Consider the following 19,129-nt stretch of genomic DNA (forward strand, 5'->3'; position numbering starts at 1 on the left):
TAGGCAGCGTTTTCGATTATAGCTCCTGCCAGTGTGATTTTTTCCGACTACATCGTTATATTTTAACCAATTTACACAAAACCTTAATAAGTTATATACCTTAAATCCTTCCTCAAGAATCACTCTATTGATAGATGAAAGTCGTATGAAAATCCATTCAGTAGTTTATAGTTTTAGAGTAGTTTTATAAGATGTCCCGATGGTCCCGGGTTCAAATCCTGGTAAGGGCATTTATTCGTGTGATAAGCATGGATATTTGTTCCCGAGTCATGGGTGTTTTCTAAGTATTTATAAATATTTATATATTATATATATATCGTTGTCTAAGTACCCTCAACACAAGCCTTATTGAGCTTACTGTGGGACTTAGTCAATTTGTGTAATAATGTCCTATAATATTTATTTATTTATTTATTTATTTATTTATGTAGTGAATTGGCGTTTTCCCCTAGATTTGCGGCTGTTAGGTTGCGTGACTGTCGTGCACATAGGGAATAGCATCTTGAGTTTATTATACTGTTCACGTGTTGCGCGCACATGCAAACTAGAAATCAAACATTGATTACAAATCCATTTGAAGAAATTCGTGTTCGGACCTGACGAAATGAAAGATTTCGTTGTACGTGGCATCGTATTGGAAATAGTACTGTTCCTAAAGGGGCCCCCTGATTAACAGTCCGCCGGACGGTATCGGTCTGTCAGTTAGAACAAAAAGTTTACAGTTCCGAATAACTGACAGGCCGATATCGTCCGGCGGACTGTTAATCAGTGGGCCCCTTTATAGAATAGAATAGAATAATTTTTATTCGTAGACACAAACAAGACACATTAAATTACATGATATAACAAAAACAAAGGAAGTATAAAGTGCCAAGAAATGGCCTCATCTCAGCATGTTGCTGGTGGCTTCCGGCGCTGATCTTCCGATGAGACCATCAAGTGAGAAAAATCACGAAAGGTAACAGACAAGAAGGAAAAAGACATAAAATAATATAGAGTGAACAAATTGAAAAATAGATAAAAGATAACGACTAAATTAAGTAAAGATTATTTTTATATCAAGCATCGTAAACATAACACTGTATCGGTCCGGTCCAACCATACCTTGGCTGAACATTACAGCTGCATACGCAACAAGCGCCAACGGTAGTTTATAATGTGGACTGTCTAATAATTTGTAAGAAAGGTTTATAGGAAATTAGATTCGTAATTCCTCTTAGTCTTTCTGCTATCCCTGCTCGCTGTTCGTTGCATCTTTGGCACGATTTGCAGCCTTAAATTGCAGATATTGATCATGTTACGTGTTGTGAGATTTAGTGAACTAGGTCGCTGGCTTGGTCACCTACTCAGAATGGGGAATAATCGCGTAGTCAAGGAAGCGTACTTGGGGCGACCAATCGGCCGTCGTCCGATCGGGCGCCCCAGGTACCGCTGGTGTGATGGCGTGGAGGCGGACCTGCGTCGGCTGAATGCCAATTCATGGCAGGAAACCGCGCTGGATCGGGACAGGTGGCGTTCTCTCGTTTCGGAGGCCAAGATTCTTTTTGGATCGCTGAGCCAAAGCAGTTAGTTAGTTAGGTCAAAATCTTCAGTCTTGGTATATATAGATTTTTTTATGAGACGAAATTCTATTTTTTTAATTTTTCATATTATTAACCCGAGATAATCAAAGTAGTCACGTTTGACCCTTTTGGTCCAGATGTACACAAACATCTGAACATGACACGCCGCTATTGTCAAGGGGTTTTACGTATTGACAGATGCTATCTGACCCTCTAGTGTAAATTTATTCGATAACGTGACGTGACGTACGCATTTGAGTTAAGTCTCATTTTGTATGGGATTTAGAAACAGCGCGCCAAGCGGATCGTTTTGGAAACTCAAAATCCCATACAAAATGAGACTTAACGCAAACGCCACGTCACGCTATAAATTTTCACTGGGGTTACTGATTTATCGTAGCAGCCAAGGCGCTTACAAATATACTCAAATATTTCTCATAAATATCTGAGTATCAGTTACATCACATCCAGTCGCAGACACCATAGCCTGTCCGATACAGCTGATGCCGGCTGTACAACACACTCGTCGAGAGCTTTACTTAACCGAAATTTTGGGTAAAACGCCGACCCAATCGGAGAGGGGCGAGACAAGAAGGGCAGTATGTACAGCCGCCATCAGATATATCGAAGGGGCCGAGGTGCTCACAAATATTTGAACACGCCTCTATTATCAAGGCGTTAGAGTGAGTGTTCAGATATTTTTGAGCGCCTCGGCCGCTCCGATATATCTGATGGAATAGAATAGAATAGTTTATTTTCTAATAAGTATTACAGATATAGTTACCAGTTGCGGGGGCCGCACTAGGTTGCACCTGTATCGCGGGGAACCAGTTACGCTTGTATAACTTGATGGCGACCCTATTGTACTTACACACTCGTTCTCGACCTGTCTCGGGGTCTTCTGACGAGTGTCTCGTGACTAACATGTCATGCAGTCGGTTCCGTGTGACATTATTACCATTCGTTCATACCATTAAGTAGCCAAGTTCACAAATATTTCATGTGTTAGATATTTATGAACAGCGTATTTGGTCGGACGGACACATCTGGCCCGAACGGACTCGGAAGTGTGAACAGGGTACCAGTGAATGGAATGCGTTTATCTCACTGGACGTGATAGCGCGCCACATGCCGGGCTAGTGTGACATGTTGCCACGTACGTGGCCGGTCATTTATCTACTGACGACCTGCAGGAAATAATATCTGTCGTTTATCGCGGGCTATTGAAAAAACACACGTTTTAAGCAGTTTGTTGTATGTATCACAATAATAATCACGGTAACTACATACACATACTTCTTAGGGCATGAACGTACGGCTCTGCAGAAAAAAAGCATTTTGACGTTAGCTTAATCCCAGAATACTCATCTTCATAATGAATGTAGCCAAGATACTGAACTTTTATATGTACAGTTAAACAAAATATTCAATTTTAAGTTAAAGCTGGTACGATATAACCGACTCTCCCATAGGGATTACTTATTTTTGTTTTTTTTTTTATAAACTACAACTGTTGGTTAGCAGTCACCATAGCCTATGGACGCCTACATCACTAGAGATATTACATGCGCGTTGCCGACCCTTTAAAAACCTGTGCACTCTTTTTTGGAGAACCCCATGCATGTCCACAAAAACAGCTAATCGGATTACGTTAAAACATGGCACACAGGTAGTTCATACCTAACCTAGAAAAAAAATTACGCAATTGCGTACCCTAAGGGTACAGGGCCTAAAATTGCGCATTAAATGGGATAGTGTCTCAAAAACTCTTAATTTCTAGAATTCTTTTTGACGCTCAAGAGTTACCCAATTAAGAAATCTTAAGAATTTCTTAAGATTCACTCAATACTACCTACCTGTAGAATATTGATCCCCTACGTCACCTGTCACAGGTCGTGTCGCAGTGTTGTCGTGTATTTGTCGCACTCGCCGCCCACGAGTATCGGCGGCGCACTTATAAGACTTCTGAAGTTCAAGGGCTCACGCATACGTCACGATTAACGTTGTAGTGAAAACTCGGCTGGACGGTTTTAGAGACTGCTTGAAATATTGAAATTGATGTTTACAAAATATAGATAACATTTGCTAACCTTAATATGTACACGGTGTAACAAAAAAAAAGCTTAAGGGCATATTCAGTAACATGATCTGACTAGGAAAACAGAAGAGATTTTTTTTGACACGAAAAAAAATTTTTGTCCTATGGGGGTAGGTGGTCGTCCAAGTCGGTCAACCCTACATATAAAGGCCAAAAAAAAATTTCTTTTACTTTTCCTACTCAGAACACGATACCATTCTTTTTACTCTTACACAAATTGACTAAGCCCCACAGTAAGCTCAAGAAGGCTTGTGGGTAATCAGACAACCATATATTTAATATACAAATACTTAAATACATAGAAAACACCCATGACTCAGGAACAAATATCTGTGCTCATCACACAAATAAATGCCCTTACCGGGATTCGAACCCAGGACCATCGGCGTCATAGGCAGTCACTACCCACTAGGCCAGACCGGTTGTCTCTTAAAACGCCCTTATACCGGATGTTTCCTGTAACATGAGCAATAAATTAAACTGTAGGCTGTACTCCTCAAACTCACCAACATTTGTTCAATTTTACTACACATTGAAGTTAATTCTAAAACGCAATGTATTGAGAATTGTGTTACGTTTAAAGCGTGGCAAGCAACGTCGAACACACTGATGTCAGTGTACATTGAAAATAATATTAAATTTGTATGAAAAAGATAAACCCTAAATAATTCATAATTTTTTAAAGTTGTTAATCAAAAGTTATATTATTTTAGGAGTACAATATATGGTTATTTATTTGCTCGTGTTACAGGAAAAACCCGGTATAATATAATATGCCCTCTTAAATCCTCACTATTTTAGGTACAAACAGTTGTATACCCGTATTAAAATAGTACATTACGATACAAGTGCGAAAAATAGGAAATTCGAAACGAGTGGCGATAAATTAAAACACGACCGAAGGGAGTGTTTTAAATCGACACGAGTTGCGAATTACCTATTCGCACATGTATCGTACAACGTTTTACAGTACATATGGCCCTTTAAATGTTCGACACAGTAACATAATATGCTACTTCTCGCACTAGTGCTATAAAGTAGCCCCATATGTACTGTAAATAAAAACATACAGAATAATTCTAAAATAAGCAACGTCAAACAGAAAGCAAGGAGTCTGGCACTCTGGCACAGTAACACGATCTTAAGTAGGTGCTGATATTTCATTTAAACAACTAGTAAACATTATTTAAAGATATTGATATTTATTAACCCTTTTCCAGGCATAGTACGATTTATCGACCACATACGCGCCATTAGAATTTCAACTTCAGCATTCCGATTTAAGGTTCAAATTAGATTACACTTTCAGGAAATGTTACTTGTCTTCAAAGCTGTATTAATTGGAATATATTTGGATTTTTTGTGAAAACCTTGTAGATTAGTGCGGGAAAACGGTTAAACACAAAGTACCAACCAACTTAAATGAGATAGATAAGAATGTGTCACTCATACAGACTTGGAATTGGGGATTCCCCAACTGGGGAAAAATACCTTTAATTCTCAGACGACCGCAGGCATATCGAAAATAGCGCGAAATATTCCTATTCAACGTGTAAGCTATATGGTTAATCCTTTATCATTTGAACACTATACTCCTACGCCAAATAAAAAGGAATCTAACAAAATAATAAGTCTTCTATTCACTGACATTGATGTTTGGGTGCTTTTTGCTAACGCTGCCCGTTATCATTTGCATGCGAATTTAATGTTTTTATCACCGGTTTTTATGTCCGGCTGTATAATTTTAGGCACGTTCGCTTATTGTTGTGGGTGGCGTCGGGGTTCTGTATCGAGTCAGTCTCCAGCTAACTCTGGGGGTCCTGTATAGCATCAGTCTCAAGCTTGCACACACTTTGCAAGCGACAGTGTAGGAGCGGTGCGAAAACGTCCAATTCCCATGGAAATTTGAATTTGAAGTAGGGCGTCCGCTAGATGGCGCGGTTGCACGGAGCGGGTGAGCGGGTTAACGAAAAATAGCATGAGCAACGCTAACTGGCGCGAACGCCGTTATGCTGACACTGTCTCACTTTGTCGCTGCCAAGATGCAAACTTAGATTGGGACTAGGGTGACCAGATTTCCCATATTTTACGGGTTGTCCCGTATTTCAGGCACGAACTTTTCATTTTCCCGTAATCTGGCGGCACTAATACGGGGCAGTACATTGTCCCGTAATTTAATGATAATAATTACCTGTTCGAACAATATTTATTTTCACACACACAGCGGTTATTTAGTAACTAAATATTAGTTGATCATTTCACATTTTCCAAATAATGTACAAATTGTGGTGTTTATTAATATTTATTATTGTTTTAAGGGTATTTCATTGGGAAAGGCAGAATTTTGCCTGTATATGTTATTTAGTAGATTAATGTACATTTTCTTATCCCAATAATTAGCAAATTGTTGATTTATGCTTGTTTTAAGGGTAATTGATAAATAAAATCAAAATTTATATGTACAGGTTATTTAGTTGATTTTTTTTTCATATTTTACTTCCCAGATAATATAAAAATCGTTGTGTTTTATAATATTTAATATTGTTTTTTTAGTCATTCATTAAGAAATTTAGCAATTGTATTGGTTATGCCATATATTTCTCTGCACCAATTGGGTTAATTCCACGAAATTGTAACGTCAGTTACCAATTCTTTCGTGTGTTCTTACATTAATTAAGCAAATTTAAGTCTGTAGGGCTACGCTAGACATACAGGTTCTTAATGAATGACTAAAAAACAATATTAAATATCATAAAACACAACGATTTTTATATTATCTGGGAAGTAAAATGTGAAAAAAAAAATCAACTAAATAACCTGTACATATAAACCTAACATGTTCGAGCCGCACCGTAGTGTGAACAAAATAAATATCCAGACATGTATACTTGACAATACAGTTACCTTTTCTGAATGTTCGACAGTCGTTGAATCGAGCATTGTAATAACTTAGCGATTCTATTATCGGATATAATAGTATTGATGGGAATCCAAGCGTCTGAATGTTTAATTAGACGGCTTTATACGCGGCGGTTACATGCGAGCCGCGACCTTGCATGCGCCGCTATTCGCACAACTGCCCAATGTGGATCTTAGCTCGTTGCAATACGGTTTACGAATGGGCAGTAGGCAACGGTGCCGTGGGGAACAGCTATAATTACTTTACTTTTTAGCTATCGTACTAACCTATATCGTTCGTTTTCGTACTTGAAACTGTTATAGGTGTGCGTGAAAATAATCTGAAATTGTGTTTATTTATTTTTCTTCCAGCTTTGGGTCTTTATTTTGACACATTGCCGTAAAGCGTTTGAGTATATTTTTTGCCACGTTAAACACGATAGTAATTTTGATCGTTTTGGGTTATCTACTCGTATAGTTCCCACGCTAGCGCACTGCAGATTGGAACCTTTGAATTTCTCACGATGCTTTCTTTCTCCAACGGGCTCGGATATATAAATATCAAATTATATTTTACCTTTCCTTTAAGTTAATTACAGGCTTTTTATAATTTTCCGTGTTAGTCAGTATGCAAGTCTGTGTGGATCCAATATTGAAGTTAAATTAGAATCACTTGCTGACAATATTGGGCTTATACAGGATGTTTATTTAATCACCTACAATAATTTATGGGGTGAATATATAGGTTATACTGAGTAACTTTTGTTGGTACCTTAGTAAAAGTCCGAAATCGAGATATAGTACATTACCTTGCCATTTTACGTTATCTCTTAGTTCTATTAAATTTGTGGCTCTTTAGTACATTACCTTAAGTTGACCCCTAGGAAACTATTGATACTGGATAGGAATGAAATCGATTGGCATAAAAATAAAAGTTATCATTTTCATACAAATAGTATGGGAAAAGTTTTCCCCATTTATGGCTTTTCTAGCCATTTTTTTTTGTTCCATACAAGCTTTTGATCCTCGATAGGAATGGGATCGATTGGCATAAAAAAAAGTTTGTCAAAAATGACCTTTTTCTCGCATCGTATACGTTTTTTCTATAATCTGTAAACGCCAATCTTCATTAATTTGAAATCGATGGAAGGTCTTCTAAGACCGTATTCGCAGCACGAGATCTGATAGCTGCCTTCACTGTCCCATTAAGAAATTCCACCCTACAAAATGTTAAACAAAAAATCTTATCAACCCTTTTCATTGCAGGACACATTCGGGCGCGCGCGCAACTGGGTCAAAGAGCTGCAGCGGCAGGCGTCGCCGTCGATAGTGATCGCGCTCGCCGGCAACAAGAGCGACCTGGCCGCCAAGCGCATGGTCGAGTTCGAGGAGGCCCAGGCCTACGCTGATGAGAACGGCTTGTTGTTTATGGAGACCAGCGCCAAAACCGCCATGAACGTTAACGATATTTTCCTAGCGATCGGTAAGTGACTACTGAACTTATTGGGTTAGAGTTGTGATGATCGGGTGTCGAGATCGAAGTCCAAGTGTATGTTGACGAGAACGGGCTGCTGTCCGTGGAAACCAGTGTCAAGACCGGATTTAACGTCAATGACATATTCCTAGCGATCGGTAAATCCAGCTGAACTGTCGGTTTAGAGGTGTAATGGTCGAGTTCGAAGAGGCCCAAGCGTATGCTGACGAGAACGGCCTGCTCTTCATGGAGTCCATCGCCAAGACCGTTTTCAAACGTCAGCGACATATTCCTAAAGATCGCCAAGTGTGCTGAGTGTGCGCGGCAGCGACCAAAGGTGTGTCTCAACCTTATGCCAGCAGACTTGGAGTATCGCATATTCCTAGCGATCGGTGGTATATAGAGATATACAGAGTGCTGGTCAGTAATGGTCATTGTCACCAAGTGTATGGTCGAGTTCAAAAGGCTAAAGTCGATTCAGAGTATAATCAAAAGTAAAGTTGGAAGTTTCCGAGACTTTTACTTAAGACACTCAACAGAAAACCCAAAACTTTTTTGAAATTGGGAGATTGAACCGTATAATTAAATGTAAATAACTCCGTTTCAGCGAACAAGTTACCAAAGAGTGAAGGCGGCGGCGGCGCGGCGGCGGGCGGCGCGCGGCGCCTCAACGACGGCGAGCAGCCGCGCGCCTCCTCCTGCTGCAAGTGATACACGGGGCAGGTGCGTACACTCGCTAGTGCTGCCTGCTGCAAGTGATACACGGGGCAGGTGCGTACACTCGCTAGTGCTGTCTGCTGCAAGTGATACACGGGGCAGGTGCGTACACTCGCTAGTGCTGCCTGCTGCAAGTGATACACGGGGCAGGTGCGTACACTCGCTAGTGCTGTCTGCTGCGAGTGATACACGGGGCAGGTGCGTACACTCGCTAGTGCTGCCTGCTGCAAGTGATACACGGGGCAGGTGCGTACACTCGCTAGTGCTGGCTGCTGCTAGTGATACACGGGGCAGGTGCGTACACTCGCTAGTGCTGCCTGCTGCAAGTGATACACGGGGCAGGTGCGTACACTCGCTAGTGCTGCCTGCTGCAAGTGATACACGGGGCAGGTGCGTACACTCGCTAGTGCTGTCTGCTGCAAGTGATACACGGGGCAGGTGCGTACACTCGCTAGTGCTGCCTGCTGCAAGTGATACACGGGGCAGGTGCGTACACTCGCTAATGCTGCCTGCTGCAAGTGATACACGGGGCAGGTGCGTACACTCGCTAGTGCTGCCTGCTGCAAGTGATACACGGGGCAGGTGCGTACACTCGCTAGTGCTGCCTGCTGCAAGTGATACACGGGGCAGGTGCGTACACTCGCTAGTGCTGCCTGCTGCAAGTGATACACGGGACAGGTGCGTACACTCGCTAGTGCTGCCTGCTGCAAGTGATACACGGGGCAGGTGCGTACACTCGCTAATGCTGCCTGCTGCAAGTGATACACGGGGCAGGTGCGTACACTCGCTAGTGCTGTCTGCTGCAAGTGATACACGGGGCAGGTGCGTACACTCGCTAGTGCTGCCTGCTGCAAGTGATACACGGGGCAGGTGCGTACACTCGCTAGTGCTGCCTGCTGCAAGTGATACACGGGACAGGTGCGTACACTCGCTAGTGCTGCCTGCTGCAAGTGATACACGGGGCAGGTGCGTACACTCGCTAGTGCTGCCTGCTGCAAGTGATACACGGGGCAGGTGCGTACACTCGCTAGTGCTGCCTGCTGCAAGTGATACACGGGGCAGGTGCGTACACTCGCTAGTGCTGCCTGCTGCAAGTGATACACGGGGCAGGTGTGTACACTCGCTAGTGCTGCCTGCTGCAAGTGATACACGGGGCAGGTGCGTACACTCGCTAGTGCTGCCTGCTGCAAGTGATACACGGCAGGTGCGTACACTCGCTAGTGCTGCCTGCTGCTAGTGATACACGGGGCAGGTGCGTACACTCGCTAGTGCTGGCTGCTGCTAGTGATACACGGGGCAGGTGCGTACACTCGCTAGTGCTGGCTGCTGCTAGTGATACACGGGGCAGGTGCGTACACTCGCTAGTGCTGCCTGCTGCAAGTGATACACGGGGCAGGTGCGTACACTCGCTAGTGCTGCCTGCTGCCAGTGATACACAGGGCAGGTGCGTACACTCGCTAGTGCTGCCTGCTGCAAGTGATACACGGGGCAGGTGCGTACACTCGCTAGTGCTGCCTGCTGCAAGTGATACACGGGGCAGGTGCGTACACTCGCTAATGCTGCCTGCTGCAAGTGATACACGGGGCAGGTGCGTACACTCGCTAGTGCTGCCTGCTGCAAGTGATACACGGGGCAGGTGCGTACACTCGCTAGTGCTGCCTGCTGCAAGTGATACACGGGGCAGGTGCGTACACTCGCTAATGCTGCCTGCTGCAAGTGATACACGGGGCAGGTGCGTACACTCGCTAGTGCTGCCTGCTGCCAGTGATACACGGGGTAGGTGCGACACAACCACACGCGACACTAGTGCTGCCCGGGTACAGCTACTCGAGGCTCGAGGGTAGCACGTGTCATAGATACATACCTATATGATTACACGCATATACACTATTGTATACCACTAAATATCTAATAGAAACTAGGTATACGACACGATGCCTAAATCTCTCAAAACGGATGAGACGTGTGTGCAATGAACATTTAGAATGTCATATTCGACGTATGTCGACGACCGGTTTGGCCTATTGGGTAGTGACCCTGCCTACGAAATTGATGGTCCCGGGTTCAAATCCTGGTAAGGGCATGTATTCGTGTGATGAGCATGGATATTTGTTCCTGAGTCATGGGTGTTTTCTATGTATTTAAGTATTTATAAATATTTATATATTATATATATCGTTGTCTTAGTACCCTCAATACAAGCATTATTGAGCTTACTGTGGGACTTAGTCAATTTGTGTAATAATGTCCTATAATATTTATTTATTTATTTATTTATATTCAGATACAGGATATTATTGAGAGTACGCTATGACCCTCTTTATAGATAAAGTGTTCGGCCAGTCGCATAGGTTTTACCTGTCAGTGCTACGAATAGTGTTTTTTTTTTATGGCCTAAAACACAACTAGAGACAAGTAACACCTATGCTTAGCGCCATCTGTACAAACCTTACATACTTAATTCAACGTCATTACCTAAATTAAATATGTAGCATTTTGGAATGTCAACATTTTATTTTTATGGCTGTAAAATTATCATAGTAATATCAATAGGGATTTGTTCTCACTTGTATTTAACAACTTGATAAATAAAACTGACAGGTATTGGCTTTTTATCATTAAAAGTATCCAAAATCAAGAAATGTTATATTAAACATATTTGGAAAATTATTATCAAACTATAAAAACTACATTACACTACTTTATGTTAACCTTGTTAAAAGCCTGTTTGTCAAATTTCAGATAAATTCGCTACCCTGGTCGGGCGCGCTCGGCGCATGATCCGTACGTAGCCGCGGCGCCCACATACTAGCTATAATACACGTACGAGATGTAATTAATAAAAGATATATTTAATTTGGTTCATGTTTTAGGCGGACATAGCGCGGGGATGGCGCGGGCGGCGCGTGTACCTTAGAAATTTGTACACAATACCACACCACGACCGTGTACACGTATATTCAGAATGTACTTGACTATCTGGGGTAAATTAGGATAAGATTGTTTTGTATCTAAATGGCACTGATGCATCACCCCTCGTGCGGCAAGATGCTTCGAAATGGACATGCGACGGCCGCCATTTTTAATACTGAAACCGCCTCGAGGCACCGCACGGCACGAAAATTTAATTTTTTTGTCGCTCGAGAGGATAAACAGATACAAAGACTTTATGGTCAGTTGGTATACGGTCGCTGATTTCTTGTGGAGGGTACACACATGTTAATAACTCGTAGTTAGAGAGCTATTTAATATATTAAAACGTTTACCCTATAGGGTAACTCGCTGCGTGTCCGTACGCGCGCCGCTCGCGTCCGTTTTAGTCTAATCTACAATTTAACAGTTAATTGTATAAAATACTTGGTTAGAAAGCTTCACGGTTCTCAAACTTCACTTATTATATTTTAACCACTGAATTTACTTTTACACGCTTTCATTTTAAACTCTCCGGCCGTAGGGTCGTTCCATCGCTGTCCAAATTGTGGTGAAGGTGCATTTACATTCGTTCACTCACATCATTCGATCGTTCATTGTCATCATAGTGTCAAAAAGAAACCAATAAATAATATATATGAAAAAATCCGCTTCTCTGGCACACATATAACCAAAAAAAATATAATTATTATAAAAATCAATTTATTACAATCTGTCAGAATCTATTCTAAAGATGATTTAGTTTTTTTACCTGTTTGACTATTGATTATACCATAATCACACAGGAACCTTTACTAAAAAATAATTTATTGTATCGAGCTGGATTCTCGACAAGGAATATTAAAACCATTAATGAATTATTATCTTTATGAAACATAAATATAACATATAATTTATACAAAAATACTACACGCTGTCATTGTTCTTGAGTATAAATGATTAACTGATCTTTGTCAAATGTCACGGTTTCTGTCACTAAATTAAAATCCCGCTCACTCGCATCACTCATGCCTACTATGATATATCAATTCACCACCGCCCTACACCTACAACGCAATAAAGGTCTACAAACTGGACTTTTGATTATAGCTGGCCAGACTCAGAAAATAATAACAAAAAGTCCGCCATTTGTACCTTCATGTATTGTGCAATAAAAATTAAATAATTAAATAACAGTATATTACAAGTTTCGATCAATCGATGTTTGTTGGTTACCTTTCATTGAAGGGACGAGTACAATGTCAGGATGGCCGTGTCGGACATGGCGAATTATATTTACAACTGGTAATATTGATATTAAAATAATGCTCCTTTAATGTCTGTGCAATATTCTTTTTAGAACGAGACAATAGTTTATATTTAGCGACGTCCCGTGATATAAGATCGTTGTTAAAAAAAAAATGTTTTAATGGTGTTTTTTTCTGGTCAGCTAAATCAATAGTTTAACGGGTAATATTCTAATGTTGTTCACAAACTCAGTGTTCACTTGCAAATTATAAACCGCATAAAACGTAATTAAGTATTGACAGTTAGAATGGAGCACAACTAGTTTCTGTCTCTCTTACTCTGTACTTTGTCTAGAGAGACAACAACTGTATGTGCCACTCCAGTATTGCGTCGTGTAGGGCGTCGTCACACACATGTGCATAGTTATTTTAAATTAGATTTACATCTCAGTTAGGACGTTATTTTATATACCTAATAAAATAATCATTGGACAAATTTGTTCTATATTACTTGTATTAGTATATTTTCTGTATGATTATATATTTTTAAGAGAAGTGTAACTAGAGGGGTGTTGTGGCAGTTAACTTTAATGTAAAGGTTATTATTTAGCATTCCACTCGCCGCTTGCTTCGCGAGTTTATATACATGGGGGAATTTGGTGGCGCGCCATATGTTCAATGCCAGGGTTCATAAATATTCGATTTTATGGTATCCTTTGATATTGTTACAACTTTGCCCATTCGGCTTGGTTATTTAGGGAAAATTATTTGAATCCTTAAATTTTCTAATAAGATATTCCGGGCATTGATAAAGGGTGGGTAAAGTTGGACGATTTTTGGGTAATGTAATTTTTTGTAACATCTTTCGTGCTTGGCATTAAGTAAGCGACAGTACTCTATATTCTCGGTCGTCTATGTGCATCGCGTCACTCGTCTATATGTGAAGGGAACGTGTGTAGGAACACCTCGAGAGTGCAAAGTCCTGACTTGAGGCATATTTGAACCGGCTGCTGAGCATGCTTTTTGAAAATTAAAATCAAATAAAAAAAAAGGCAAAGTGGCTTATACAATTCAGTAATAGGGCAAGGAACTCTAGATACAGATCAATGATATGGGAATAATGTGACGTTGTCTAAGTATGCAAAGAGGTCCTTCGCGGTCGGTCCAAGTACGCCTAAAGCTTGTATCGCTTAGATTGTTTGTGATAAATCTAACCGCAAAAACCCGTTCTACGCGTGAAGTTATATTTGTTATTTAAAATGTCCCAACATTTTGTATAGTTCCGGTATTAGATATTGGGCGTCGGCGTTCTAAGCCGCCATATTGAATACTTACAGACTTGGTCATATCAAATGAAAGCAATCTTCGGAGCTATTTAGAGGCCTGAGTATATGATAATGAATTAGCATTTGATTTTAAACTGTATTTATCAATATGGCGCCTTAGGATATGCGTAGCCATAGGATAACGAAGATATATAATGTAATACATATGGGGTTCCGAATCATATGTAAACTATAGTGCTTTGTAGTTGACACTCGCGTCCTTGCGTTTATGGCGGGGGTCGGGTTTGTTTTTGATTACACTTAAATAACGTGTACTGTATAGCCATTTAGCAAAATATTTTATTTTTTCTGACTAAATTGACAGAATCTATGATTTTTCTTTTTCATGTTACATGCTCAAAAATGTTAAATATTACCTACTAACCAGATCTCAAAAATGCGGTATTTTTTTTTCTTATATTTTAAGGCTGAATCTGAATAAATATTCATTTAGTAACATTTACTTATCCAGTGGGCTTAGATTGATAGGTGGGCAAAGTTAAAAATTGGCGCTTCCCTAATTTAAAGTGTGATGAAAACCCTATAGTACCCTCTGCAATAGGCGCAGCACGCGGCACAACAACGTTGACTGGTGCCGGCGCGAATATTACATATTGTTTATGTATGTCATACGCATCGACATTGAATTATGGTTTAAATTGTTTCCATCGCGGCCGCACCACTGCAACGTCTTAGTAACACTGAGCTCTCACTGACAGATTCTTGGTGTTCATCAGCAATATATATTTTATAGGTGAAAATGTTGTAAATGTATTCGAATGTGTTACCTTTCGTCGAGATTATGCCTATAATTTACAAAGCTGACTTCAATATAAAGACATCAGTTTTGTATATTTTCACGTTCAAAATAGCAATCTTGATGAGCATATGATTCTGGCTAGTGGGGCAGAGTGGTTTTGAATTCAGTATAACATAGCCTAGGACCGCGGAAAGAATATTGAATTAACTGTATAAGCACTTCGACTGGTCTCGCAAGCTTGCACCGGCGTTAACGGAACAGCAAGTTACTTTGTAATATTGCAACTTTGCCCAGGGCCAACTTGTAGATACCGTGGGGCTACTCAAAACGTTGAGGGTACATATTTTTTTAATTACAATAGTTGGAGAAAAAGTTATATTATATTATAAATTTTTTTTCTGTGTCAAAGTTCATTAACATTAAGCTCGTTACGAAACGGTATTTTACTTGTTTGCATCTGACTGTAGAGAGCCTGACTTCATCCTTGTTAGAGCATAATATTTAGAAGTTTTATTACTGGGCAAAGTTGCAATTTTCGCCTACGGTTTATTCCGTGAAACGTTATGTTTGCGAGCCAGTGGATATGTCGCATCTATAGAACGAAAGATCAACTCAAAACAAATGCCAGTTTGGTTTTTATTTTAAAGCAGTTAAGGTTGAATTTGGAATGCATTTGTTATGTGACTTGTGCTCTTTAGTTGTGAAGGCGCGATAGTACTGGGGGCGAACGTTGACATCCAGGTCAAACTGTATGTTTTTGTATTGTGTAAATATTTTGGATTTATTAAGATTATTATATTGAATAAAAAAAATATTGTAAATGTATGAAGTGTTTTATTTGAGCCATATACGAACTAAATAAAAATGTCCCTTGAGTTTCAACGCTAACCAGTCTTCAGGCAATAAGTAAGGATTCCATACTTATTGCCTGAAGATTCCATACTATGGAAACAAACTTCGTGTAACTGGTTTGAAACTTTTTGAGCGTTGTAATACTATTTATTTACAGTACATATTATATTATATATTTATATTGTATATTTGTCTTCACTTTCCATCAGGTGTGACTAGAGCCAATCGCCAATCAGTTTTCAGTTTTAAAAAAAACATGATGCTACTTAGCGCGGGAGAGCACAGTCCGTGCATATGTCGAAAATTTAAAGGGCTATGTACTGTAAACCGTTGTACGATACACGTGCGGATAGGTAATTCGCAACGCGTGTCGATTAAAAAAACACTACCTTCGGTCGTGTATTAATTTATCGCCACTCTTCGAATTTACTCTTTTCCGCACTTGTAAATAACTATAGTCCGTTTTTAGGGTTCCGTACCCAAAAGGTCAAACGGGACCCTACTACTGAGACTTCGCTGTCCGTCCGTCTGTCACCAGGCTGTATCTCATGAACGGCGATAGCTAGACAGTTGAAATTTTCACAGATGATGTAGAAATACATTGCCGCTATAACAACAAATACTAAAAACAGAATAAAATAGTACATTACGATACAAGTGCGAAAAATAGGAAATTCGAAACGAGTGGCGATAAATCGACACAAGTTACGAATTACCTATTCGCACATGTATCGTACAACGTTTTACAGTACATATGGCCCTTTAAATGTTCGACACAGTAACGTAATATGCTAATTTTCGCACTAGTGCGGTAAAGTAGCACCATATGTACTGTAATAAATATTTAAGGGGGGCTCCCATACGACAAACATATTTTTTTGCCGTTTTTATAAATAATGGTACGGAACCCTTTGTGCGCGAGTCCGACTCGCACTTGGCCGGTTTTTTTTTAGCATTAGAAAGAAGGTAAGCGATTTTAACGTTCTTTTTATTGAAAAATAAGTCACAGTAAATATGTAACAATTATGAATCATATACCATCTTTTAGATTATTTTGCTTTCATAAGTAATAGTTACTGATTTTTAAAAAGCTTTTTTCAATTTAAAAACGTCAAGATTGTTTACCTTTTATCTAATGCTAAAAAAAACCGGCCAAGTGCGAGTCGAACTCGCACAGGAAGGGTTCCGTACCATTATCTATAAAAACGGTCACCCATCCAAGTACTGACCCCGCCCGACGTTGCTTAACTTCAGTGATTGGATGAGAACCTCGAGATTCTAAATAAATATTTATTTTATTCTGTTTTTAGTATTTGTTGTTATAGCGGCAACAGAAATACATACTCTGTAGAAATTTTAACTGGCTGACTATCACGGTTCATGAGATACAGCCTGGTGACAGACGGACGGACGGACAGCGGAGTCTCAGTAATAGGGTCCCGTTTGACCCTTTGGATACGGAACCCTAAAAACGAACTATATTGTTTCACAAGGGGGCAAAGTTGTTGGTACTATTGATTGACACCCGAGCAACCGAAAGATACCAATATTGAACCACGAGCGTATTAGTAAGTTGTTGGAAAATGGAACCTTGAGCGTTGCGAGTGTTTCAAGGCACGTGGAAGTCGGCCCCCTATCCTCCGCTCCAACCGCGAGAACTATAAGGGCTATAATATAATGCCATGCATTTACGTTCAGGGAACCTATTGTTGCTGATGATTCAATATCGCAGTGCGTCGGGCATGTTCGCGGACGCGCACGTGAACGGTTTCCAGTCCGTTCAGTAAAATATTGACAAATGCAATGTTTTAGTGTTGCGAAGACAACTAGGAACCCTTATAATTTCGCCATGTCCGTCTGTCTGTCTGCATGTGTCCGAGATTTTGCTGCGGGATCGTAAGTGCTAGAAAGCTGCAATTTGGCACGAATAGGTATATAAATCAATGCGATACAAGTGGTAAAATAATAACAAAAAAAATGAAAAATCGTGAAATAGAGGTCAATAAAAACCTTCAATGAAAACTATAGCGAACATGATAACACAGCTCTACAAAAAAACATGTTTTTGTTGCCCTGGATATCTGTGCGAATTTATATGTTTTCAAGTGCACAGTATACAGATATATTCACAAAAGTTATGAATGTGCTCTAGTTTTTATGATTTCAGCATATTTCGTATCATATATTTCGATTTTTTCAATATAAAATGAAAATATGGAGTTAAAAAAAGTAGAGCAAATCTTCCAAAATCATTGATAGTTTCATAAATTGTGAGCATAAATATACATCGGAAATCAATCTTATACCAGAGGCAACAAAACCACTGTTGACCATTGTCATTTAAGCCGTTTTGTTTTTGAGTTAACCCTTATGCTTGTTACGTAAGCACATAAATTACATGATGCAGGATACTAATTAATACCTATATTAATCCGTCCGTCACAATAGACCTTGAACGGGTTAGTAGTAGTAGTACCTATACTACTACTACTACTAACCCGTTCAAGGTTTATTGTGGCGGACGGGTAACTTCAGAACCCCACACTGAGCATGGCCCGACATGCACTTGGCCGGTTTTTTTTTAACTAAAATATCCAATGTGAGTAAGTAATATTTTTACAAGCTTTTATTTAGTTTCACCTAGCCCGTTGTCTGTGTGTCGGTCTGTAATCTTGCAAAATTAATTTTGACCCACTTCCCGGTTTCCGATGAAGCTGAAAAATTGCATACATATGTAAGTCGGGTGACAATGCGATATTATGGTACCATCGAGATGATCTGATGATGGAGACAGGAGTCGGCTATAGGGACTCTGTAATAAAACAACGTACCTAACCTAATTGTCTCGATGAGTACCTATTAGTTGCATGTGGAAAGAAAAGTTCAGTCAGCGATAAAAGCTTGTACCAAAAATGCAATTTTTGCCAAATATGTATATTTATGTATATATTTGACGTCATCATTACAATTTACAGCAAGAAGAAAAAAAAATGGTTTCAATGTTCTAACAACATTAAAGCTATCAAGAAATCAATACTACCTAATTACATTAAACGTTTGTAAATGAGTTGAAATTAGATAATACTAATATATTTGTTTCTAATGTATGATCAGCTCATAGAATATTAGAGATGCAACGAATATGCGGCCACTATTCGGCATTCGGCCACAAATTCACTATTCGGCCGAATGCCGAATATTGGCATTGTATTCAGCCGAATACCGAAAACACGTAGATAACGGTTAACGAGGGGTAAATAAGTTACTAACTACAAGTAATCAATTA

At 39.9% G+C, this 19,129-nt stretch overlaps 1 protein-coding gene across 1 annotated transcript in view; it reads left to right on the forward strand.

Moving 5' to 3' along the window:
- The window catches only part of LOC133518431 (ras-related protein Rab-5B-like), a 38,971-nt gene extending 23,155 nt beyond the window's left edge, over nt 1-15,816 (forward strand). Inside the window, exons 4-6 of the mRNA XM_061852117.1 lie at nt 7,825-8,041; nt 8,640-8,755; nt 11,492-15,816. Coding sequence (XP_061708101.1) covers nt 7,825-8,041; nt 8,640-8,743 — 321 coding nt within the window. The 3' untranslated portion in view covers nt 8,744-8,755; nt 11,492-15,816. The remainder of the gene's footprint in view (nt 1-7,824; nt 8,042-8,639; nt 8,756-11,491) is intronic.
- Nucleotides 15,817-19,129: the final 3,313 nt, after the last annotated feature.

Source organism: Cydia pomonella, chromosome 5 (genome assembly GCF_033807575.1).
Source record: "Cydia pomonella isolate Wapato2018A chromosome 5, ilCydPomo1, whole genome shotgun sequence".
NCBI lineage: Eukaryota > Metazoa > Arthropoda > Insecta > Lepidoptera > Tortricidae > Cydia > Cydia pomonella.